The 27,820-nt window shown below is 38.2% G+C and overlaps 1 protein-coding gene across 7 annotated transcripts; it reads right to left on the bottom strand.

The window, feature by feature from the left end:
• Positions 1-27,651, bottom strand: LOC124154980. Of its 7 annotated transcripts, none has more exons than XM_046528729.1 (5): positions 5,441-5,850; positions 1,857-1,928; positions 1,128-1,384; positions 671-772; positions 1-149 (listed from the first exon to the last, which is right to left on the bottom strand). In XM_046528729.1, the coding sequence occupies exons 2-5, from the start codon at positions 1,874-1,876 to the stop codon at positions 28-30; spliced, it is 501 nt and encodes a 166-aa protein (XP_046384685.1). In that variant the 5' UTR covers positions 1,877-1,928; positions 5,441-5,850; the 3' UTR covers positions 1-27. The 7 variants fall into 7 exon arrangements, with proteins under 7 accessions (XP_046384685.1, XP_046384686.1, XP_046384684.1 ...); XM_046528730.1 differs by having other exon boundaries at positions 5,760-5,850; XM_046528731.1 differs by lacking the exons at positions 1-149; positions 671-772; positions 1,128-1,384; positions 1,857-1,928; positions 5,441-5,850 and adding exons at positions 11,464-11,671; positions 12,091-12,192; positions 15,902-16,158; positions 19,364-19,721; positions 19,810-19,982.
• Between the last annotated feature and the right edge of the window lie 169 nt (positions 27,652-27,820).

Genomic DNA, 27,820 nt, shown 5'->3' with positions numbered 1-27,820 from the left:
CATGAAATTACAAATGATCAAAAGTAGTCATATTCGTAAGATCCGCTTGGCAGAATCTTTCGGACCGCCAAATTTATAAGCTTTTCCAGAAGGTTGGCTTGGAGATGATGACACGGCGACAGCAGGAATACCAAGCACATTGCTCATGGCTAAAAGGAAGACAAAAAGGTTTTAATTCGAGATATACAGACTGAAAAGGAAAAGGAGCGAACCAAACATAAAACTTTTAAAAGTTTAACTATTCTTGTATTGGATAGTCTTAAATAAAACACCAAGAGAGCTATATCCTCACTTAGGTTGATGTAACTGATAAAAATTCAAAATCAACATCAAAAATGAAAACCGTAATAATGAGTCCACGCAGAGATGAACTTTGATCATAATAAATACATCTGATAATGATTCTGAATTAATGCACTTGACGGCCAACAGTCAGTTCGTATCAAGAATCAAATTGTGACTGCAACAAATCAAGGTACCAAGGGAGAGATATCAAGAAAGAGAAATAGCATAATAATTGCTTTATAATTGCAATTATTGCAACCAATCATTCTAATGGAGTACACCTCGCTAGCATTAACAGAGGCAAGAAAAGATACTATGAACAGACGAAAAAAACGGAAACTGAATAATCCATAATGGGGTAGAAATGTCTGCATAAAATACTAACCATTACGAGTGGCATTCCTTGCTTTACGCATGGATATCTTCACCAACGACTGACCACCCTTACGAATGACCACAGGCTTACGATTCGTCACAGGAGAGACAGCTGAAGCGAAATAATCATAATTATTAGTAAACTTTCATGCAAAAAATTTATATTGCAATAAAAATAAAACGAATAATATAGAAAAAGGCAAATTTATATGAATAATGAATTAATAAATACATAGATATAACCTCTTAATTGATGATAGAGGTTAAATGAAAAATATCATGAAAATAATAATTAAAATAAAGTGAAAGACGGCCATGAGGTGTTAAAAGTAGTCGGAAATGATTAAAAGTCGAAACCCATTGAATGTGGACAATTGAGGAGATGAATCACTGGATGAATTTACAAATAACTCGGGAAATGACAGGAATAATAGCACCATGCCAGTGAAAAATCCATTCATTCTCACCTGGATTGGATCGTATGGTCTTCATCTCATAGGCCTCGTTGGCCGTGGGTGCAAATGGAGCGGGTTTTCTCGGGTGCTGGTCGATATGGGTGCGGCGGAGGGCGCGGATGCGGACGTTGAGCGGCTCGGCCCTCTCCTTGCGGATGCGGCGGAGGTGCCGTCGGACGCGGGACCGAAGCTCCGGGTGCGACCTCACGTACCACATCCACGACTTATTCACCAGGGCACACGACAGCAGAGAAGCCGGATCCAGCATCCTGGAATAAGAAGATAATTCGATTGTCAGAAACTTGAAAGATCAACAACGGATGTTTCTTAATTTTAAGAGGAAGTAAAAAATTTTAAGGCAGATGAAAATAGCAAATGGAAAAATAAAAAAATCAAATTCAAAAGGTTCAATCGATTGCGAATTTGAAAACAGAACTTTGATAATGTTTCAAAGACTATCATTACATCCAAAAACCTAGAAAACTAACTCACTTTGCACTCACCGCCTAGCATATCTAGAGTAGAATTTATGTAGTAAATTTAATTATTTCATCTCCCATTATCATGTCAATATGAAACCGTGACTCTTATATTTCCATCTCTGTAATCTGTTGAAACGATCCACTTGTGTATTTAATATTAATGTCATGGTGTCAAATATACTAATGAGCAACTATGGAAATCAGTTAACAGTGCTACTAAGTGGATACAAATTAACGAAAAAGAAAATGAAAAACTCACCTTAATATGTTGATGACCATCTCCGGTGGGAGGCTTCCAAGGATGTCGAAGCGAGGAGCATCATCATCAGTCCTGCTTCCCATGAAGCACAGAAGCGAGATGAACGAATCCATAGCAATGCAGCAGATATGCAAAAGCAGTAATTGAAGCAAAGAGTATGCAATGAAATGCAATGCAGGCCAATAGATGTGATATCACTGGTATAGTAGCAACCACTCTACTCACGAAGCGCAGGGAAAATGTGCAGTACTATAGAGAGGTCCCCTATATATAGCCCTGGTGCACCGTTGCAACTGCAGCCATCCCCCCCCCCCCCCCCCCCCAACGACTCCCCTCCTTACAGTGAAAGGTGAACTGCAACTTGACGAAATGATTGGTCTATTTCGTAACGGCATTTTTGGCGTTTCGGACTCTCATTGGTCACTTGGGCACATGATGGACCGAAATTATATTTGAAACAATGAAGTAATTTTCCGTTAAACACTGTGTATCAAATGATAAAATTAAATTTGAATAATGGGAAATGCTCCCCAATTATAAGAAACTTGAATTAATAATATTTCATCAAACGAATGATGTTTCACTTTTCCTAAGAGAAATAAAATACAAAAAATAAATACAAACCCAGCATGAAGTAAATTAACAAAAACTTCGGAAAAACTCCTTTACCATGGCACAATGGTATATCACAATGCAGCCACACAACATGAAAAACCCAGCCACTTTTTTCAGAGCTGAAATTTTATGAACTCAAAACAAAATGGTATAACCGCGATCGAACTAGAGTAAGTACTGTATCTAAGAGCTCAATATGTTTCAACGTGTCAAGTGTTTAATACAGTGTAAATAATATGCAACTCTAAAATGGAGAGATTCATAGAACTTATATTAATTGAAAAAAAAATCAACACAATTAATTCTTCACTTATGATTGGCATTATCGTACAATATATTTGCTGTAGAAGATCAAAATATATAAATTAATGTAATATACGTTGCATACGAGATGTCTACCGATAAACACTAAATTATGCTATTAATGAGCCATGTCTAGATAGTGTTGCCGAGGGTAAGTATGATTAGATTTTCCTTATATCTGCAAATTAAATATTTCAAATTAATGCGCTTCCACAATACAAATTTTGAATTCGGTCTTTATTACATTGGCCATAATATTCGTGTGGGTAAAGTTGAACACTTAAGTTTTATTTTATGCATTAATTCGACGAATTCGCCTTTTGTCGATTTTTGAATCGGAGATTGATGCCATAAGTGGTCTCCCACTACTACTTCGGCAGAGTCAGCTGCATTTTATTTATTTTATTTACTTTTCCCGCGTCACACACCCTGTTGGTGGCTTGTACGGTATCTCGTTTACCTCTGTATGTTACTGAGGGTGATTTTACTTAAGTACTATCCTACAAATCCACCACACCGATATGTCATTGTCTAATAACTGTGCACTATACGACAACAGAATAGTGAAACATTTTGAGAACGAATACTTAAAGCAGAGCTTTAAAGCAATAATAAATAAAGGATCATAACACAATTCACAAAGTATTGAATCTATCATTTTTAAGTATATTAGCTATATATAACATTACATTTCCGTACAATTAGTTCCGTTATTTTTCAACCTCGAATACTAACTACTGTTTGAAAACGATCAAGAGATACATGTGACCAAAGTATCTACCTCATGGGTGTTTAAAACGGGGCGATATGATTCTAGTTTAAGAGAGTGCTATATTCTGCATGATCAATTTCCCATTAGGAAAAAAATAATTATAACTACACGTGCACATTAATGATGGTGGCGGTGTGAGCTCTCAGGAAACTTGCATAGTTCCTTGTTTAAAGTAATGGCACATATATAATCTTTTAAAACAATTAAAATAAGTCAAGGGAAATAAAGTAAAATAATTTTCTCCATGCATAGTTAAAATTATACAAAGTGATTGCCTAAAAGATATAAAGGAATACGAGTATGAAAAACATTATGAAAAAAAAACAACTAAGCAGTCACGGTAGCGAATAACGCTGATTAATGCCATGAACTGTCCGACGAACGCGCGCTACTGGCTAGAGTGAGAGTTCCACCCCTATTGTGGAATCAACCCGTGCCACATTTTGAAAATATAGATGAATTACACAACCCCAACGATCACTGATATTTAGAGGAAAATATTGAAATATATCGAAATATCTCTGTTTTGCAGTCTATTACCTAAAATATCGCTTAGGTGAGGAAAAATTATTTTGCATCACACCATCTGAGGGAAACCCTACGAATTTGTAAAGTAATTTCAATTTACGCATTGTTCTACGGTCAATTGTCATTGGTAAGAGCATAATAAGGCATGCGCGTATTAGGAAAAAATACTCTAACCTCGGCAAAAACTAGAGATAGACGGTGATGTTTGATGAGAAGCAAACACTGCCATGCATTGAGCACATGTCATTGCAATAGCACCTAATTCTATGTAAAGTTTATTGCAAGTGAGACTTTGTAAACCAAGTCATGTCCGACTGAAACATACTGAATATGGATTGAAGATAAATAAAAGAAATATACATAAAGATCCTACCGTAAAGGCCTGGATACACGATACATCAACACGTACGGGTTAATGTCTACATGTATGAACGCGAGAATGAAATTCAAAAAGCATCGTGTACCACCCAACATGAGCGAATGCATGCACAGAAAATAGAATCTGTTCTTATCTGGTTCATGCATTCATACACGTTCCGTTCCACCAAAATTATTCTCGCAAACGTACATTAACTTGTATGCGTTAAGGTACCGAAGTTTGGCCTTAAAGTTTGGCCGTCGTTAGCACTCTGGCCGGAGATGACAGTCGCCAACCAAGTCATGAAAAAACCCAATCCTGCCGAACACCATAGCCATTCGAATGTCCAAAAATATTTTCCAGTGAAGTTCCCCACTCATAGTTTTTATTTTACACCTACTGTGATAGCCTCCTTCGAGGGAATTTGGCAAAGATAATTTATCCTCGGCATGCATTAAGCCTCAGGAAGCCTCAATGAAACGTCCACAGTTGTGAAAATCGTAAGCTCTCTCACCTCTACTATGCTACGCAATCCACCAGGAGATAATTTAGCATACATATTAGCAATAGCATCACTGCAAAAAAGGGTACGTTCACATCAACAAGCAAGTACTACTAACAGGGATGCCAACTCATAAAAAATTTTGGGGGCCCAAACCGGGGATCTTGCCCCGGGAAATTATATTAGTAGGGAGTTTTAAGTTTTTTAAGCATTTTAGAAGAGTCATATAATCAACATTAGAACCCTGATATTTCGAATCTAGATATATGCACACTCCGGGGAAAATCGACAAGCCTGATACATTTTTTCCTCACACCCACAACGAATTTTCGAGGGGGCTCGGGCCCCCTCAGGCCCCATGAAGTCACTACTAACAAATTTTTTCTCTTATTCCCTCGGATTTTGTGTGACCATCCAATACACCATTGCCTAGGGGCCTATTGTTACCAAATCGTCGCCATTTTTCAGTAATACTGGTTATACAGGTCAATAAGTTTGCCACTTACTAGAAATTTGGGAGTATCCGGTTTGGAATGAGACGGCTTTATACGTTTTGGATCTTGCAGGAGAACACATGTTGGTTGATAACACAAATCTTGCCCGCCGATTACGTTCCCATTATCTGATGACTGTCGAAGACCCCATCATTAAACACATACATCACTGCATTCATAAACACAAAGTAGAAGCGCTTTCTTCATCTTTTTACGTTCTAAATAACATGCCGGAGCACTTCACACTACACGATAATTAATCACACAATCTCGATTTATCCTTTCTGAATACCGTTTCTGCTGCATTGATGGCGATAGAATTCCTTCCTACCCTGAAACACAGCTTCGAGTAACTCATTTCGTGAAAAGATGTGAAGAAATCCTGCTTCTACGCCGCTACCGAATGAACTGACCGCACACGATGGAAACGCACAACTGAAAAAAAAATCGACCGACGGAAATCGGCGCTCCTTGACGCTCAATGACGATTTCGAATTGATGTTCACACAAGGCGTTTGACGGGATGCCATAATTGTTCGAAATGACGCCGAGAGGCCATGCGCGAGTGCTGAGGTCGAGGATTTCGTTGCCAAAGCAGAGCGACTCAACTGATTAGTATTACGAACTATTACTATTACGAAACTGTTGTATTTCTAAGATAAGGCATTCTCCCCACTCGGTCGTCGTTTTATGGTGACGAAAACATACTAACATCTTTGGCTGTCATCTTGATATGTTTCCAAGATATCGGGCCATTTTAAAATGTTACCTGTATCCCAAAGTTGGAAATTTGTCCCTCCTAATTCTATTCTCATATTTTATTTTACATATTGTGATATTCTATGTAAATGTGATACAGAAAACTCTTTACCGCTTATTCTGACAGCTCCAAGATGATATCATAAGTTTTACAATAGTAAACCGTCACCAAAACAGACCGGTGGAGAGCGGATGAATGCGTCCTCGTAGGTAAGATGTTTGGAATGAAGAAAGAAATAATAGAAATCTTATTCAGTGACCATGTAGGTTTCCGCGGAGATTTTAACTGTAGGTAGTTATTCTCCCGTTTTTCCTTTCTGACATGGATAAATGCGGAAGGAAACCCAGATGAATCACTGCCTGTAAAACACTTCATCCTTATCCTATTTAGCGGGGCTGTGGAACCAATAAGAGGAAGATTTTGGTTCTGTCTTGAGCCATTATTGCAGCAATTTTTTAATGAAAGTGAGTCTTACAGTTCGATTAAAACCTGGTGCCCCCTGAATTCACAGAACCCCAGGGAGTGGAGAGGAAGGTGGCTGTGGCGTGACAACAGAGGGCGAAAGCGAAGCGCTTTAGAGTCGAGCATGGACCTTGAACGAAGTCAAGTCCCGAGCAAAATTGGGCTTTTTCACCCACACACCAGTATGAAGGTACTTCTTCAAAATAGACTCAGCCATGTCCAAAAGGAACGTCCTTGCCGGGACCATCAATTTTAAAACGTACTGTAAGATAGTGCAAGTCGGCCCTGAATGGAGTTCCTTTCGTAACCTCACAGGAACACTGTGATATAATCTTTTTCATTCAACTCACACGCCTCGTGATCTGTGCGTTACCTTTCGATCGGATTGTTCAATGTCAGGAAAATGCCAGACCTCTAAACCGCATCATCACTTTTCGTGGCGCCCGCCTGGAAGTTTTACCTTTTACTGAAACGGGAAACAAATTGTATTTCGCTCAGACAATTTTTAATGAAAAATTCTTCACTATCGTATGTTGGACTGGCGAAATGAGAAGGTCGAAAAATCTCATTGGTGATAATGATCTATCATCCTATCCTCTCAATACCTGTACTGTCGTCACATGCGCCTGCAATCTTCCATCACTCATATTCCGTATGCTTTTTTTTATCTTCCTGACTCTAATGAAATGTATATATACTACACATGATGCAATCATCCAAGGTAACGTTGCATGAATTTACAAAAGGAATTACCAACCGTTGACAAGTTTTGCCTTTGAGAGAATGTATTCTTTGCCAATATACGTAACAATTTTTTACCCCATGGTGTGCATGTGAGCATAAACTTTCATGCTGATGGGTGGTCACCTCCTGCCAAACACCCAAGTGATGGCTTGCTGGGTATTATGGAGATGTGGATGCTATCGCGGTGAACTTTTTTGTGGTCATTCTTCAAAATGGTTCAAAAAATAATTCTTATGAGAAGACTGATTTTTTTAAACCTTTTTCATTAACAAATTTGTCTCTCTGCGTTCATCAACAAATCTACAGCGATACGTAGGTTCTCACGATATCATGAGTCAAACGGTGAATGGAGAAGAGAAGGAGCGAATGTTTACTTGAGGAGGGAAAGAAGTTGGCAGTTATTTAAAACCGAATGAGTAGAATATTTGGATGATAAAATGAGAATTGGCGCGACCACAATAAATTAAGGGCAGTGATAAAAAGGCACAATATGGGAGATCAAAATTCTTAGGGCATCCCTAAGTCTTATCTCAATGCCAGCGCATAATTTCCAATCTTGTAGAGCTCCTCAACAGCGGACCTGAAGGCTGGCGCGGCTGTCTAAGTATATTCCCAAACTCGACCCTCAAATATTCCTCACGTAGTCAATGTGTACAGACAGTGGATTTGACATGTTCGGATTTTGAAAAATAACTGTCTTACTCCAGCCAAGGGACTAGCATCATTTCATACATAGAATTTCTTCATAAACCCCCTCCAACTAGAAACTTCGGAAGGGAGCAGTGCAGAAGTTGATGGTAGGTACTAAGGTTGCTGGGAAAAAAATTCAATACAAATTCTAAAAATAAAAAGTACATCGCAATTTCCAGCCAATAGTTTATAAATTCTCTAAAGGTCAGATGAATGCAAATATGCACGAAAAAGTAGATTCATAATTACTAGTTCTGATACACCACCAAAGTTAAATTTTTTGTAAATTTTAAGAGTAAGAGGACATATATATAATTTTGATAACGAATTAACGTCAATTCCCCAGGATAAAAAATTCCGTAAAAATTAAAACAGTGAAAATAAAGTAAAAAAACCGGTGTATTAATTCCATAAGACCTTAAAATATAGTAACATGCTAAGGTGATATTGTTTGGTAAACGGGTCGTTACATCCTATCTGGACGACTATAATGCAGGACAGTAGTAAAAAGAAAACTTTTTGCTCTCACCTCAAATACATGGATAAGACGATTTATGGCAAAGGCCATGAATATCACCTTGGTAATTTGGAGGACGCAAGAGGTTGATCCGCGACAGGAACTTAATCTAGCTGGATAATAGTCAACATTTTCAATTGGAACTCCCTCGTGAGCCGAAGATGACAGCAGGGCATTTAGAGACAGTGAAAGAGTAATTCATACAGGTCGTTGAGACCAACGAGGACGTCGGAAATAACCAAAGGTGTATCTTTGTAGAAATCAACGTTGTGCGCACATGCTACGGGGGCCAACTTTTGAAAGTAATAATACCCACATGCTTGAAACTAAAGGGTGGCTAATTTTACAAGTTATTCATTCCCTATGAGTCATAATCACAGAAACGTCAGTGTAATATCACCATAAACGAATACTGTACTCAAATCACATTCCCTCCGTGAGCAGGCTCAAAGAACTGTGACATGTATCTGATAATGCAGAAACGGCATATTCATTCAGTTATGTTTGTATATAATTTAGCGAAATGAGGGGTTGTGTAGAAAGAGTTAAAGATAAATATCCTTTCCAAAATCCTAGCAATAGTGAAAATACGAAGAGCCAACGATGTAAATCAATAGGCATTATCAGTCTAAAATTTATCATGGTAATTTCTATGAAGTGAAGAAGTGGAAACCTTAATCCAATCTACCTGTATCAGTAAGTATTCCGTTTGTAAATACCATGTAACAAGCCCGATTTTAACCAGCAAAGACTACAATAAACCCCTTAATTGGGATCAATAAACACTTGACGGGAAACTCTTCATCTACATCTACATAATACCCTGCGAGCCACCTCTAGGGTGTTTGGCAGCGGGTGATCAATCACCAGCATGCACCATGCATATGGACTCCCACATGCACACCACACCGTCCAAAAAACGTCCCGTATAATAACAAACTATACTACTATATGCTGTTAGAAATATAATATAGAATAGAAATTTAGAAACATGCAGTAAGTTTTACATAGGTTAGTAGGCTACACTACAAGTCATGCAATCTATTTACGAGTTCTATTGCTGCCGTTATAATCTCTTATTGATCGAGGAAAAAATGACATTCGGAATCTGTCTGTTCTGCAATCTATCTCTCTTATTTTATTTATATGATCTGATCTTCCGTAGTACGTTGGCGTCCGCAAGATATGGTTAACTTCGTCAGAAAAGACACTGCTCTTGAATTTATCTAAAAGGTTTAGTCTATTTTTCAATCTACGGTCCGACAGAGATTCCCATCCGAGTTTATCTAAGAGTTCAGTTACACTAACAAGACTATCGTAACGACATTTCACATACCTGGCAGCTCTTCTTTGCACGCGTTCTAACTCTGTTATTAAGCCTTTTTCATGAGGGTCCCAAACACTGGCAGCGTATTCCAAATGTGGTCTAACGAGGGAAAAGTAGCTAATTTCTCTCACTTTGTCGTCGCACTTTCCTAATATTCTTTTAACAAAACCCATTTTACGATTAGCTTGACCGGTTATTTCTCGAATATGTTTATTCCACGATAGATCATTATTGAGTCTAACCCCTAGATATTTTACGGATTCAACTGCCTTTAACTGGGTGCCCCGAATTATATAGTTACGCTGTAGGGAGTTATTCTTCTTCCAGAAATTCATTACGACGCATTTTTCCAAATTTAATTCTAACTGCCAAGCATCGCACCAAGCTTGGATAGCAGCAAGGTCATTCGTTAGTTCATCTAGATCTTTCTGTAACGGATTTCTCTGTAAACTACAGCGTCGTCTGCAAATAATCGTAGCTTACTCTGTACTACTTCCCCAATGTCGTTTATATAAAGAAGGAATAGGAGTGGGCCAATGACGCTACCCTGAGGAACGCCAGAAGTGACTCTAACCTCATTGGAGACTGCACCTTACTACTCTTTGGACGCGGTCGCTCAAAAATTCTCTAATCCAGGAAATGACATCTTCGTCTAGACCATAAGATTTCAGTTTTATCATTAACTTTCCGTGGGATACTTTATCAAATGCCTTTTTGAAATCAAGAAAAATCGCGTCTACTGGAATGTTGTCTTCCCTGGAGACTAAAATATCGTGGGCGAAAAGCGCTAACTGAGTTTCGCACGATCTGCTTTTCCTGAATCCATGTTGAGTTCCCATTAATAAGTTTTGCGCGTCTAGGTGTTTTATTACCGAGCTGACTACGATGTGTTCAAGGACTTTGCAAGAGATGGACGTTAAAGATATCGGCCTGTAATTAGATGGCTGTTCCTTGTCTCCACTTTTAAATATAGGCGTTACATTAGCGATTTTCCAGTCATTAGGTACTTCGTGTTGCTTGATGGATTTACTGAATATTAACTGCAAGTAGGGGGCAAGTTCTGAGGCTAGTTCTTTATATACGCGAGAAGGGATTTCGTCTGGACCAGGTGATTTATTTGGACTAAGCGATTTCAATATATTTTCTATTCCGAGCGTACTAATGTCAATAGGTGGCATCTTATGTATACAGGGATCGTCATCGGTCTCGGGTGAGTTTTCGGAAGGCTCGGTGAACACGCTCTTAAAGTAGGAATTTAATAAATTGGCTTTACCGTAACTGCTTGTCAACACATCTCCATTGTCGTTTCTCAGCGAACATACGGTAGATCGTTTACCTTGAACTTCCCTAACATATGACCAAAATGCTTTTGGGTTATCCTGTAACTGCTAAAAAAATTACATCGGGGTGGACCCGAACGTGCGACCTACGTATCCGCAGGCCTGTGCGCTAACCTAAATTCAAAACATGGAGACTGCTAAGAAAGGATATAAAAATGGGAAATTATTGCCTAAGAATAATGAAAGACAAAAAAATCAGGTTTCACACTAAAATTTATACCAGATAACACAAAATACAAAAATAGTGATGTGGAGTCAAAGATACAACTGATCCAGAGTAGTCATATGCGTAATATCCGACGTGCAGCAATCTCCTGACGGCTACGTTTGCAGGCATTGGCAGACGACCAGCTTGAAGATGATGACATAGTGGCGGAGGGGAGACCAAGCACGTTGCTCATGGCTAGAAAGACAAACGAAAATGGATGTTAACACAAGTATTTCATGAAGACAAGAAACCATTAGACGAATATTCTATATGTTCTATGTAACACCAAATAGAATTAGGCTAGCTATCTAATAAATATGGTCAAGCAACTCTCCAAAAGAAAATAACCATTCACCGATTATAATTGCCTATGACTGCACCGCGAAATGAAGCAGATAAAGTGGAACCAAAAGTGCTTAGATGGTAAAATACATCATAAATTATACGTGATAGGTAAAATTTAAGATCAAAATATCCTAAATTATACCGATCACTGACACATGATATGATAATTTCGACAGAAAGTGATGTAATGAGAGAGCGAGACAAAAGTCAACGTAAGCACATCAGAGAAAAATAAACAAAAGGGATTGAGATGTGAAACAACCGCTTACCATTCCGAGTGGCTTTCTTGGCCTTGCGCAAAGTCATCTTCATCAGCGATTGGCCACCCTTGGTGATGACCACAGGCTCATGCTTCTTGACCGGAGATGAAACTGCAAAGAAAGACATTGCAATTATATTTCTATAAAATAAATGTAGACAAAAGTAAATATTAAAAATGAAAAAAATTCAAACAGAGACAAGCTCTTTAAAAGACGGAATCCTAAGATAATTATATGATGATAAGTTCATATTTCAATGCTCAATAAAACATGAGAAGTTATTCTCGGAAAATTAACCATACCAAAATGTGGTTTTGATTTCATAAAATGCCTCGAGCTATTAATAGGGAAGTGCACTAAATTTTTTTTATTGCTGAATTTGAAAGTTTAGCCTAAAAAAGAAACATTAGTATAGTCACTTTTATTTTCTGCATCTGGGGTATGCACTTTAAAACGTTTTGAAAGTCGGAAATTTTCATGTTGCGCTGAAACACAGTGCCTCCATCTTGATTGAGATGTGACGTCACAAGGCAGTAGTCACCAGTGGAGTATCACTGAATTCCGTCGCCTTCTTTAGCGCGGCGAGAGTTTCCGGGAATCGGTGGAGTTTGCTTCCTAAAAATGTCGTCTAGTACCGAAAACATGAATTCAAAATAGAATTATAAATGATTTTTTGTTCCAAATTTCATCTCGACGTCGAAACAAAAGCCTGGAGAAGATATTCATTCCCGTGCCTTAAGCACAAGCTATACGGAATAAATGGTTCAAGGCTGCTCCTGACTCCTACCTATCGATGATATTCTGTTTTGAAGATCATTTGAAGGTATTGTAAGATCAAATTGATATTTATATTATAATAATTTACTTAATAGGTACCTCAGTCACATCAGAAAGTGTGTTGAGTCAAAATATAGCATCTTCCGCGTAGACCTACGTAATTTATAAACTGAAAGTAGTTTGGTTAAAGAATTATGACGCGACTGTTTTTTTACACGACCGGGCAAAATGCGTACTTTGCCCATGATATGTGCATATATGATAACAAACGATTTTTGTTAAAGTTAATCTTTATTTGTTGAAATTAGTACATTTATAGGTGATACAGATATAAAGGTACACGGCAGGTCGCGCGGCGTAATTTGTACTCCACTGGTGACGGGTTCATCTTGCTGATCCAAAAAATTAGCTACAATACCTCGAACTTTGAAAACTCGCAATATAGGCAGTCAAAGTACATTGTAAGAATACACGAGACCATTATAGCCCAGAATGTACGTACAATGTCGAAATCCTTGGTTTTCAAAGATTGACGTATTTTATACGCCAGCGCGCCCGGTCCAGGGTTATCAACTTTTATTTCATCCTATTTGTTAGTTGAAATTATATTTCAGAATGGTTCTTTTAGCACTGCTACTGAGGTAAACTGGTAGGTACTGAGTACAAGGTACTGAGGTATGTACTGAGTAAGTAAACTCCCTTTGGAGTAATGTGAATTACAAGTGTTCGAGATATATGGCATTTTATATTCGCTTTGTGTTCTTATTAATTATGCCTGTACGCATATTGTTGCTTGCCGCGAGCCTTTAATGGTATGTGCTCTTGCAAGAGTAGTTTTCATTTTTAATGTGGAAGTTGGTCAGTATAAGCAAAGAAAAAATTAACATTTTAGCGCACACCAACCTTTGTAGTCATCGTATCTCTGCGTTTGTAATGACACTGCTAAAATACCTAAACGCCATAATGATGATAAAAAAATTGTCTCATGTCAATGATTGCTGCAATTATAATTAATGATAAACTTGATGCCGTATAATCACAATGAAGACAACAAAAAATAATGCCATGACGCAGTCTTGAACCACGGTCCTTCGGGTGAGATTTATTATAAGAATCGTGCACGCTACCACTACCCCAACCCACCCATTTTTTTTTTTTTTTAGCGGTCACTCAACTGCATGCAAGCCATCTGTGACTAGGGGCTCCCGAATATTATAGCGTTGGTTAATTTTGCTTTTACTATTACGGCAAGAGAATGATCGATTCTTATGGATATCACATACGCCTAGCTTCCCGGCTAAATTATTACTTTCCTACCCCGCTGTGCTGAAATTTCAGCTAATGAAAGCAATCGGATTCTTGAAATAAACTTGACAATTTTAAAATATGAGTCCTTAATATGATATTTCAACATAAAAGGAAACCAAGTGAGCGTGTATCGTAAAAAAATGCTTTGTGTTGCGACACGGAAATAACATGACTTTAGGTATAAAGCATGTGGATAAAAAAAATTCCTTGCATGAAAATAAAATTTACGGGGAAAATCGATAAAATAATGTTCAATTGCAGACTTTTGTTAAAGAAAAATAAAAAATAACAGCTGAAAAAAATTAGCCGCTACGGAGACTCGATCCTAGGAACATTGGGATATAATTAACATTTTGAATGCATATATATAACTTGTAAAAAGTAACGCATGAAAATTAATTAATTACAGCCTAACTAACGCCCTAATTGAAAAAGATGCAGCAAATTACGCGGTCTCCCCTTGTTAGCCTTAACGTCTCGCATTTCTATGGAGCGTTGAACCTGTCCTCCTTATTCAAAAATTCAGTGACCATAAATACATCAAAGTTTGGTATACCATTTATAAATCGTTGGAATTTTCCTTCTCCCAACCAAGATTATCTTTTCTTGAACCCATCCTGGACAGCGAACCATTGCAACAACCAGCCAGCTCGGAAATAAGGCTAACATCCCATGATTCTAGTTGCGAAGGGCGAACGTTCCGGCCGGCGTGAATACGTACGCAACGAATAAGTCTTGCAGCAAACGTCTGAAATAGGTTTATTAGTTTGACTCGGTTCTTACAAAAAAAGTTTTGGCATGATAAACGGCATTGTGTCAAAATATACCCAGCGAAAAATAAATGCCATCATGCACTTATTAAAGATTCAATGTGCTATTCGTACTACTCTTTCCAAACTTGAAGTTGACACGTAAATGAATATTAATATATTACGCAATGATGAAGTCGTTTACTCAAAAGAGAAGCAGCCACATATATATTCTGAATATATTTTATGACAGCAAAAAACGGATACCCTCATATTCTGTAATTTTTCTATGCAATAATAGTGGTAGAACTAAACGGTGTAGAAGCTGCCTTCTGCTACTGCCTTGTGACGTCACGACCAATATTCAACATGGGCACCCGTTTTCGCGGCCTTTGAATTTTTCCATATTTCAGACGGTCATCTCGAATAAAGTATTCACTATTAGGATTTAAACTGTGGTTTTACGACATTATGTTATTCTGAACTCTAATTTAAAAAATGTGTTTGGTGCATTTGAAACACTAGTGCACTTCCCTATTCATGATATTTAGTGAATCGAATTCTTCAGAAAATGATGTTAGCCATTATTGCCCATTAATCGCAAATCATGATTCATTTATCATTGAAATATTTACTTTGATACCAAGATAGGCGCCTAAAACAATTCATTGTGGTAGAACATGGATGACTGTTAGCACCCTAGCGTCCATATATGGTAAATTTGCTAAAACTATGCGAAAACATGCATTCTCATCTAGAATGCATTCTCATCGTGTGATGTATAAACATGATTAGACAAGTAAAATGGCAACAATATGTGCAAGAACCTTAATATATAGTAAAATGCAGACTCCATTTTTATTAAGCTGATGTTCTAACTCAAGAACACGGGTAGACAAGTAATACAAGCCTACAATCTACCGCTGAATAGAGTACTGTCACAAAACTCCATTGAGTCATTAATTAAAATATCTGATGGTTCTTACCTCTGTTGGATCGTATGGTCCTCATCTCATAGGCCTCGTTGCCCGTTGGTGCAAAGGGTGTGGGTGGTATCGGGTGCTGGCCGTTGGGGGCGCGGCGGAGGGCGCGGATGCGGACGTTGAGCGGCTCGGACCTCTCCTTGCGGATGCGGCGGAGGTGTCGTCGGACGCGGGACCGAAGCTCCGGGTGCGACCTCACGTAACACATCCACGACTTATTCACCAGGGAACACGATAGCAGAGAAGCCGGATCCAGCATCCTGGAATAAAATGAAAAATCAATAAAATATTTTACCATGGTAATAAAATATTATACCATGATAAGGGGTAACAACTATGTTCAAATTGGTGGACATTAGCAACAAACAACAAACTTATAAAAATTCACTGGTCGTAAACGTCAATTATTTCCAAGATAGCTCCTAAAATTCGATTTCAAAAAATGTCCATATTCATGGAGAGAGCCAATTGTGTTATTGAAATTATCAGAGAGTTTAAAATACCTTTGTGAAAATCACAGAGCGGTTTATTTGATTTGCCAAGATTACATAAATTAATTAGAATTACCTGTATTTTATAATTAAAAATCACTGAAAATAGTGAAATCAAATATCAAATCGAAAAATAGGCATGCAATGAGAACCAACCTTTTAACAGTTCAGCATGATGCAATTCATCAATTCATATGTTCCAACAAAAATATCGTATAGTTACAACTGACTTGATTATACTTATTACGATAACTTTTTAAAACTAACTAAAGAGGTCGTTCAATCAATCAGGGAATAATTGTACTGTTAAATTTATTTAATATACATTAAGAGTAAAAATGTAATTAAATAGAATTGGAATAACAAGATTTTAAAAACTAACCTCAATATGTTGATAACCATCTCCGCAGGGAGGCTTCCAAGGATGTCGAAGCGAGGAGTATCATCATCCGTCCTGCTTCCCATGAAGCACAGAAGAGATTTAAAAGAATCCATTGCAATGTGCCAGATATGCGCAACAACAAAATAGTGCAACAGATGTGATGCAAGCAAATGCAATCCACGAGATACTCGACGTCAATTCACTATTATGCTCTCAACCACTCTGTTCGCTAAGCGCAGGAAAAATGTGCAGTCACAGAATTGAGGTCCCCTATTTATAGCCCTAGTGCACCGTTGCAATTGCAGCGACCCTCCCCCACGTACTCCCCCGCCCCTTGAAGTGGATAATGTAACTACACGATAACATTGGCGCATTCCGTAACGGATTTTAGAGCAAGCCTCATTCTCATTGGACATCCAACGCATTCGTGGAATTTATTTTTGATTGACAAAACAAAAAGATATGTCATTTCATTCTACAAAAGGAAATTTAAAATAAAATTTTTCCTCTTAAATACTTAGAGGCTTGGCGTTTACGGCAAATTCACAACATTTAATATATTGCAATTACAGAGCAATTACAATCTTCACAATCGATGTTAATATGGCTTGATAGGAAGGAAACTAAACCTTCCATGGGTAAAGAGGAACGTTGAGTAATTCAAAATTTACGACTTATATAAAAATGAAACAACCTGCAAATTTTCAAAGTTCATTGCTAACGTATTCGAAATACATATTATGACAAGTATAAACTATACTTCCCATCATATTGAGTACATCCGAAATACCTCCATTCATTTATTATTATTTCACAATTAATATGTGTAAAACCGGATAGAAAAGATAAGTTTATGACATTAGAAAGTAATGTATAAGGATGGTGAGATATATATAGAATTGGCTTTAAGTTTAGTTTTATGAAAATGTCATCAAAGAACTCAGAAGCCAAAACACGTTCAACTTTTAGTCGTAGTAGCATGGTTAAGATCGAGAAAATTAAAATTCTAATACATATTACACATAATTAGAATGAATTATTGTGATAAAATTTGAAAAATAAATTACTAAATAAACGCAAATCCTTAGTTATTAGAGGGTGGCCATTTGTCGCAAAATGTAGGATTCAATAAATGCAGAGAAAATATAATTTTCAGAATCAAAATTAATATGACATGAAAACAATGAAATAAAATTTCCATCGGTAATCAGGGACGATGCCATTGTATAAACAAGAACTGTATAAAAAAAGAATGAAGCTGCAAGTTATATTGAGCTCAATCCTTAAGTATTTAAAATCGTAATTTTATAAAGTTAAAATAGCACACATTTAGTAACCTACGAAATTCCTCAATTCATTACGATCCGATAATTATTAAGTATAAAATCATAACTACTACATAATTGCAATACATAGTATGTACAATATTTCATGGGAAAAATATGCTTTAAGTTTACTTGTAGAAGTAAGTTTAAGATCGAGGAAATTACTAAAACGGTACATACTGAATAAAATAGAAACTGCATCCAACATCCACTAAAATATGTACTATGCATTAATTAATTCCATGCCAAATACCCTGTATAAGGACTTCTTGGATCCGAGTAATGAAATAAAGCTATGAGATACGCATTCTCGTTATATTATCCCCACCCACGCAAATATAAATCTGTATGTCCATTATACCAATTATGATAATGACCTTCGCACAGAAACTCAAAGTTGATCAGGTTCTATCATAAAATCATTCCAACAAATATCGACTTGAATGTTGCCTTTCCGTAGAAAAAATTACCTAAACCCCTTCACAAACTTAAAAAAGGATCGTTTACCCATCGAAACGCATAAGCCCAACTTGTACGTGTACCCTACCTACTTAATATACCGTAAAGTCTATAGATGATATCTAAGATTCGCAAACTGTGCACTCCTAAAGATATATTCAAATATTTACTGTGAATGGTTGGGAGACAATAATGTGTACCTAAACGTTTCATGCAGAGTTAATTTATATTGAAAAGTTAGGATCTCGGTGAGTTTCATTTGGACACAAGCATTTGCCTAACCCTTTAAGAGGTGCCTCGCAGCAGGCCTTGGAATGGGTTTAGAAATGCAATCATACATAGAGAACCTCACCCAAAAATTTTAGGGCCAGAGAGACAAATTATAGAATCCAATTCTTTCCTGTCAAACTAATGAAGTAAAATTTTGACGAGTTCTACACCGTGTCATTTAGTCAGCTCCCATCCAAATTCCCTGAGAAAGACGGCGGAACCAGTCCTCCTTACGTCGTCAGCAGAATACATGACCGGGTGGAAAATAAGCGAGAAAAGTCATGACGAACAAATTACGCACACACAATTTCTCTCTAATCACAAAAGCCGAGATGTACAACTCCGGGGCAGGTGCCGCGATTAAGGGAGTGGTTAGGATATGCTATTACCGCCCACGTTCTAGAAAATTCCATATTTATCGGACCCTCATCGTTCTAATTGTAAAACTATATTCAGCTGAATACACACCCTCCCCTCACTTTCAACTCATAGTCATAATATGGATTACCTTAATAACGTATAAAATTAGATTACTTACTTGGAAATTGACAATATCCGCTTTGGAATATGGCGCCTTCGTTCCTTCTCTTAAGTCACACGTTGCCTGCAGACACATATTGGTCGATTATAGGCTTGTGGCACACAAAGCACATTCACTATTACCAATCATCTTACTCCACAAAATCCATCACTCCATTCACTCAACCACTCGCACATCGCTTCTTCTTTACCCGTCCCTTCACTACCGAAATCTCGTACTATGATCACTAATGTCACATGAAACAAAATCATATCAAATGGATCCCGCACTGCACATCTATTTCAGCTGATTTTCTGGGGGTTTTGATATAATTCGTCTCCATTCCTGTCCACAGCTCACAGGTACGGCTGTCTTTCTGTTTCACAATAATGAAATCGTAAACGACTTATAAGGTACATAATTAATTAAATAACGAAAACAGTAATCATGTAGTTAATACTCACTTTTTATTGAAAAGTTGAACTCTTTTCCCCTTCGTTCAGAAATAATTTTTCACTCCATCATCTGAGGAAAAGCAATTCCACTTCAGACTATATTATGGAGGGTAAGCGGCACAAATTAAAATACTCTCAATGCAAACGCGGTTACAGAACGAAGTGCTCTCCTACGCTGCAGAGACGAAACTGATGTCACCGAGAATTGGCGACCTTAGCTGCCATGTGAGGAGTTAGAATCGAATTAATGTCGAGACGGGCATTTTACCGGAATTTCGTCACTGTCCGAAATGAAATGAAGAAACCGAGAGAATGCGATTATGACGCACGTGTTTGCCAAACCGAGGATGAACTCGAGAGGGAAGTTATTTCCTAGGCCCTTGAAATATTGGGTAATAGAGGAATGACGGAGGATTAATGATCCCTTTCATCCTTGTCTGATTTACGATAATCGTTGGCCTGGCAACAGCTCTCGCACGAGTTTTTTCCGTTGTGAACCGATGTCATTCATATTTTAAAATGTAAAATGAGCCATGAGATTGATATTTGTTCTTGAATTTATATTTGTTTTCGAATAGTGCTCTTCCATTAATCCCCGCCATGAAATTTTGAATGAATACGTCGTATTTTGAAATTCGAATTACTACCACAATATCTGTGCGGAGGGTAATAGGACGTAGATAAAGAGTGACCAAATCATTACGTCTTTTGACTCCCGAGGCGTAGACAAAATCCTCAGTGAAATCGGAAAATTCAAGATCCCTCATTTACGTAACAAATGGGCCAAAATAGTCAAGGGTTAAGAAAATCGGTTGTTGAGCTAAGGGAATTAAAACTTGAAACTAGAAATGTTCCACTAGAATATGGTTTCTCAGTTCTTTTTCTGAAAACTCCAGTTTTTCTAATCCTACTAGTCCGCTATTCTTTTTATGGGGCTGGCGCTGCCTCCGATCACTGATTGATACCGTAATACTTCGAATGAGGAGGAGGTGCGAATGCTGAATATGCGACGGTATTTTCGTGACACATAATATCTTATTCATTATTCCCGAAAAACTCCGAAATTATTGGGAGCAAAAACATTGCTCCAAATAAGAACAAGTGTATACTATTCTAAACAGCAAGGTCATAATCACTCGCATTGCCAATTCGACGTTAATTTGGGAGCTGTACTATTGTTTTCAATGGAATGCAGACACCCATGAGTCCCGCTTAACTTATATGGCAGGGTTGGTGACAACTCAGATGGTTGGCGTATTAAGCGACCTGCATCCTCATCCCTCACGCACTAAGAGCCGACGAGGACGGACGCGACTGATTGTGAGGAACCGAAGCTGGAGTCAAACTCCAGGAGCCAAATTCCAATGGAAATTAAGATAAAGAATGGAATTTTGTAAGGAAACTCACGTCCACGCATACTTTGGGCCATCAGAATGCTTTCTTTCGGGCTCCGTGGTGAGTTTTTCCTATTTATACATTCCTATTTCCCTTCGCCCTCTATGTTACCCTATCTACATCTACATCTACATAATACCCTGCGAGCCACCTCTAGGGTGTTTGGCAGGGGGTGATCAATCACCAGCATGAAGCATGCATTTGGACTCCCACATGCACACCACACCGTCCAAAAAACGCCCCCTAAAATAACAAACTATACTACTATATGCTGTTAGAAATAGAATATAGAATAGAAATTCATAAACAAGCTTTAAGTTTTACATAGGTTAGTAGGCTACACTACAAGTCATGCAATCTATTTACGAGTTCTGTTGCTGCCGTTACAATCTCTTATTGATCGTGGAAAAAATGACATTCGGAATCTGTCTGTTCTACAATCTATCTCTCTTATTTTATTTATATGATCTGATTTTCCGTAGTACGTTGGCGTCCGCAAGATATGGTTAACTTCGTCAGAAAAGACACTGCTCTTGAATTTATCTAAAAGGTCAGCTCTTCTTTGCACGCGTTCTAACTCTGTTATTAAGCCTTTTTCATGAGGGTCCCAAACACTGGCAGCGTATTCCAAATGTGGTCTAACGAGGGAAAAGTAGCTAATTTCTCTCACTTTGTCGTCGCACTTTCCTAATATTCTTTTAACAAAACCCATTTTACGATTAGCTTGACCGGTTATTTCTCGAATATGTTTATTCCACGATAGATCATTATTGAGTCTAACGCCTAGATATTTCACGGATTCAACTGCATTTAATTGGGTGCCTCGAATGATATAGTTACGCTGTAGGGAGTTATTCTTCTTCCAGAAATTCATTACGACGCATTTTTCCAAATTTAATTCCAACTGCCAAGCATCGCACCAAGCTTGGATAGCAGCAAGGTCATTCGTTAGTTCATCCATATCTTTGCTCGAACGGATTTCTCTGTAAACTACAGCGTCGTCTGCAAATAATCGTAACTTCCTCTGCACTACTTCGCCAATGTCTTTTCTATAAAGAAGGAATAGGAGTGGGCCAATGACGCTACCCTGAGTAACGCCAGAAGTGACTCTAACCTCATTGGAGACTGCACCGTCTAATACTACTCTTTGGACGCGGTCGCTCAGAAATTCTCTAATCCAGGAAATGACATCTTCGTCTAGACCATAAGATTTCAGTTTTATTATTATCTTTCCGTGGGGTACTTTATCAAATGCCTTTTTGAAATCAAGAAAAATCGCGTCTACTGGAATGTTGTCTTCCCCGGAGACTAAAATATCGTGGGCGAAAAGCGCTAACTGAGTTTCGCACGATCTGCTTTTCCTGAATCCATGTTGATTTCCCATTAATAAGTTTTGCGCGTCTAGGTGTTTCATTACCGAGCTGACTACGATGTGTTCAAGGACTTTGCAAGAGATGGACGTTAAAGATATCGGCCTGTAAATAGATAGCTGTTCCTTGTCTCCACTTTTAAATATTTGCGTTACATTAGCGATTTTCCAGTCATTAGGTACTTCGTGTTGCTTGATGGATTTACTGAATATTAACTGCAAGTAGGGGGCAAGTTCTGAGGCTAGTTCTTTATATACGCGAGAAGGGATTTCGTCTGGACCAGGTGATTTATTTGGACTAAGCGATTTCAATATATTTTCTATTCCGAGCGTACTAATGTCAATAGGTGGCATCTTATGTATACAGGGATCGTCATCGGTCTCGGGTGAGTTTTCGGAAGGCTCCGTGAACACGCTCTTAAAGTAGGAATTTAATAAATTGGCTTTATCGTAACTGCTTGTCAACACATCTCCATTGTCGTTTCTCAGCGAACATACGGTAGATCGTTTACCTTGAACTTCCCTAACATATGACCAAAATGTTTTTGGGTTATCCTGTAACTGCTCTACTAGTGTTTTTCTTTTAAAATTCGTGAACGCATTCCTGAACGCTTCCTTCGTGGCGGCTTTAGTCATCCTATATTTTTTAATTATTAGCTCGCGTTCATTAGCGGATAAATCCGTGCTGACTTTTTTCATTTTTGCATGACACGCTCTCTGTCGCCTCAATGATTTTCTTACATCCGCGTCGTACCATCTCGGTGCGCTGCCTTCTTTAACTATTTTATTAGGGATGTAGCTATTTATTCCCGAAGTTACGAGCGAAAGAAAAGCTTTCCAAGTATTTTCTACATTTAACTTTAATACTGATTCTTGAAACTCGGGGAAAGCATTTTTCAGATGACTCTTAAACCCATCAAAATCAGCTCTTTTAAATATGAAAACTTTACGCTCTTTTTTAAAGTTTACAGCGGTATTTAGAGAAAACTTTGCAGTTACTACCCTATGGTCACTTATTCCTTCGACAGTGCCAACGTTTATTACCTGATGTGGTATATTTGTCGCTAATAAATCAAGAATATTTTCTCCTCTGTTTGGTGTGGATGCTATTTGAAACAATGAATTAGATGTAAAAGTGTGTAATAAGGCCTCGCAGATCACTTTATCCCTCCCACCAGGAATGAAGCTATAAGTCTCCCAATCTATAGAAGGTACGTTGAAATCTCCACCCACAATCAAGTTTCTTTCAGGATACTTGGATGCTACGCTGTTTATTTGATTTTGAAAATCCAACATTGACGTTATATCTGAGTTAGGTGGTCTGTAATACGAACATAATAAAATAGTTTTGAATTTTGGACATTTAATGGAACACCACACAGATTCAACGCTGGTATCAGTTACGGTTATCGCTTGGCTGACGATTGAATTCTTTACAGCTATAAAAACTCCGCCCCCAACTCGATTAATTCTATCGTTCCGATAAACAGTGAACGATTTTGGGAAGATCTCATTATCTGAATCATTATCTGTTAGCCAACTTTCTGTTCCAAAAATGACGTTACACTTCGTACTATGAATTAAATGGTGGAATTCGGGAATCTTATTTCTTAAACTACGGCAATTAACCACAGCCACGATTAAAACTTCGGTAGTATTATTATTGCGATTCGGGAATAATTCTGATTTACTTTTGTCGAATAGACTATTCACAGGCTCTATACCGCTGATAAATGGAAATGCATGTCTTATTGTCTCACTATAAAAATGACTTGAGCCTTGACTGCCTTTGAACGTATTGCTCGACTGACGCTTCTCATGCTTAAATGTAATACCTGAAACGCTGATTTTTCTTTCTACTTCTCTATTCTCATTTCTGGAAGAATTTTTGTCTGTGAAAAGTTTTGAACTTACCCCTTTATTTTTCAACCCACTAATATATCTACACTCTGCCCTACTCTCTACTCTAAAAAAGACCTACAGTGCTCAAATATGCTACTCGCTACACGACTAGCCGACTCGGCCGTGTAATGGACTCCCGAACGGTTCAGAAAGTTCAGAAACGGTTCAGAAAGAAACTCCCCAATACGTGGCTCCGTAGCCGATTAGATATATTCTGTTCGCGGTAGTTGCGGAAAAGCCCTGGGAGGGTTCTACATCTACATCTACATCTACATAATACCCTGCGAGCTCCCTATAGGGTGTTTGGCAGGGGGTGACCAATCACCAACATGCAGCATGCAAGAGGACCGCCTCATGCACACCACACAGTCAAAGTTCGTCCGAAGGTTCGCGTCCGGTTCCCGTCCGAAGTAATCAAACATTTTTCATTTGTTAAGGGAAAAATCCTAAACATCCACATAATATATGCAGATGAATCACGAGAACGTTAATGCTGATTTTTTTAACGACTTAAAGTATTAAAATGATAACTCTGTCCAACATTAACACATTTATTTCTAAACAGATTCATTCACGGGGAGGTAATAAGCACGGGAGGTAATAATGGTTGTATCTGCGTGTCATTTTGGATAATTACTATCAGATCTCTGTTGAGTGAATTTCCTACTCATAGTAACTACAATGCTCACTGAATAAAAAGGTGCACAGTCGTAGTTTAAATCATTTCATATATGAGATATATATTTTTTATTTTTTATTTATAGGATAGTATTACAGTAGCATAAGTAATTTCAATTCGAACAATAGTTAAAGTTTGCAAAATGGTCACTGTTTACAAAAAATTGCGGGAAATTACATCAATTAAAGCTCCAACGCTGTCCTTTGAGTGGGCGTACGCACCACAATAAGCTCTAAGGACTCTGAGGAAATAAATTGGTGTATAAACTCTTTCACCACAAATCATCCGACGCCTGATAATAATTATGCCGAATGCATATTATCCAGTTCTTCAAATTTAAAATAAATTTCAATAATCATAGCGTAATATTTCTATTTTTAAATGTATTGGACTCACCTTAAGAAAAACACCATGGCCGCCTCATTCACCCCACCTAAATATATCATAGTATAATCACAGGTGAGCGTGATTTATTAGTTTGAGGGTATGTGTGACCACTGCTTCGCTCATGAGTGTATATTGATTGAAAGTATTCCATCATAATTTCAATGAAACTACATCTACAATCTCGGCCGCAAGCCGCCTCAATATGCGTATGGCGGGGGATGTTGGGACGGCAGGCGTTTATACAAAAAAGGAAATCACCCCGTGCCACATTTTGCACACGTAGATGAATTGACCAACCCCAACTATCACTGATATGTAGAGGAAAATATTTAAATATCTCTTTTTTGCAGTCTATTACCTAAAATATCGCTTAGGTGAGGAAAAGTTATTTTGCATCACACCATCTGAGGGAAAACCTACGACTTTGTAAAGTAATTTCAATTTACGCATTGTTCTACGGTCAAGTGTCATTGGTAAGAGCATAATAAGGCATGCGCGTATTAGGAAAAAATACTCTAACCTCGGCAAAAACTAGAGATAGACGGTGTTGCTTGATGAGAGGCAAACACGGCCATGCATGGGCACATGTCATTGCAATAGCACCTAACTCAATGTAAAGTTTATTGCAAGTGTAGCCTTTGTAAACCAAGTCATGTCCGACTGAAACACACTGAATATGGATTGAAGATAAATAAAAGAAATATACATAAAGATCCTACCGTAAAGGCCTGGATACACGATACATCAACACGTACGGGTTAATGTCTACATGCATGAACGCGAGAATGAACGTCATAAAGCATCGTGTACCACCCGACTTGAGCGAATGCATGCACAGAAAATAGAATCTGTTCTTATTTGGTTCATGCATTCGTACACGTTGCGTTCTGGCCCACCAAAATAATTGACGAAAACGTACATTAACTTGTATGTGTTGATGTACCGTGTGACCAACCCTTAAGGTTTGGACGTCGTTAGCACACTCTAAGGCCTGAGATGGCAGTCGCCAAACATGTCATGAAAAAACCCATTCCTACCAAACACCAGAACCATTCGAATGTCCAAAAATATTTTCCAGTGAAGTTCACCTCTCATAGATTTTATTTTACACCTACTGTGATAGCCTTCTTCGAGGGAATTTGGCAAGGATTATTTATCCTCGGCATGCATTAAGCCTCAGGAAGCCACAACGAAACGTCCACAGTTGTGAAATTCGTTAGCTCTCTCACCTACAATACGCTACGCATTCCACTAGAAGATAATTTAGATTAAATATTATCAATAACATTACACCAAGAAAGGCTACGATCACATCAACAAGCAAGGTCTACTGACAGGGATGCCGACTCACAAAAAAAATATAGGGGGGGCCGAAAACGGGGATCCTGCCCCGAAAAATTTTATAAGTAGTGTGTTTTAAGTTTTTTAAGCATTAAAGAAGAGTCATGTAATCAACATTAGAACCCTGATAACTCGAATATCGATATATGGACACTCCGGAGAAAATCGACAAGCCTGACACATTAATCCTCACAACCATAACGAATTTTTGGGGGGGCTCAGGGCCCCCTCAGGGCTCATGGAGTCAGCGCCACTGACTACTAACAGGTTTTTCTCTTATTCCCTCGGATTTTGTGTGACCATCCAATCAACCATAGCCTGGGGGCCTATAGTTTCCAATTCGTCGCCGCTGTTCATAAATACTGGTTATACAGGTCAATAAGTTTGCCACTTACTTGAAATTTGGAAGTATCCGGTTTGGAATGAGATGGCTTTATACGTTTTGGATCTTGCAGGACGACACATGTTGGTTGGTTTCACAATTCTTGCGCACCAAATACGTTCCTATTTTCTGATGACTGTCGCCGAGCACATCATTAAACCCATACATCACTGCACTCACAAACACAAAGTCGAAGCACTTTCTTCAACTTCTTACAATCTAAATAACATGCCGTAGCACTTCACACCACACGATAATTAATCACGCAACCTCGATTTATCATTTCCAAATTCCGCTTCTGTTGCACTGATGATGATAGAATTCCTCCCTTCCCTGAAACACAGCTGAGAGTAACTCGTTTCGTGAAAAGATGAAAAGAAATCCCGCTTCTACGCCTCTACCGAATGAACTGACCGCACACGATGGAAACGCACAACTGAAAACAAAATCGACCGACGGAAATCGGCGCTCCTTGACGTTCAATGACGATTTCGAATTGATGTTAACACAAGGCGTTTGACGGGACACCATAATTGTTCGAAATGACGCCGAGAGGCCATTCGCG

This window comes from Ischnura elegans, chromosome 3 (genome assembly GCF_921293095.1).
Source record: "Ischnura elegans chromosome 3, ioIscEleg1.1, whole genome shotgun sequence".
Taxonomy (NCBI): domain Eukaryota; kingdom Metazoa; phylum Arthropoda; class Insecta; order Odonata; family Coenagrionidae; genus Ischnura; species Ischnura elegans.
The sequence above is the reverse complement of the archived record's forward strand: the minus strand, read 5'-3'. Positions and strand labels throughout refer to the sequence as shown.

Coding starts and splice junctions, on each gene's coding strand:
- LOC124154980 (XM_046528728.1), bottom strand. CDS start 16,884: ATGGATTCTTTTAAATCTCTTCTGTGCTTCATGGGAAGCAGGACGGAT. Junction 1,385..16,771: donor ATGGTTATCAACATATTGAG/GTTAGTTTTTAA, acceptor TTCTTATTCCAG/GATGCTGGATCCGGCTTCTC. Junction 150..670: donor AAGGAATGCCACTCGTAATG/GTTAGTATTTTA, acceptor TCTTCCTTTTAG/CCATGAGCAATGTGCTTGGT.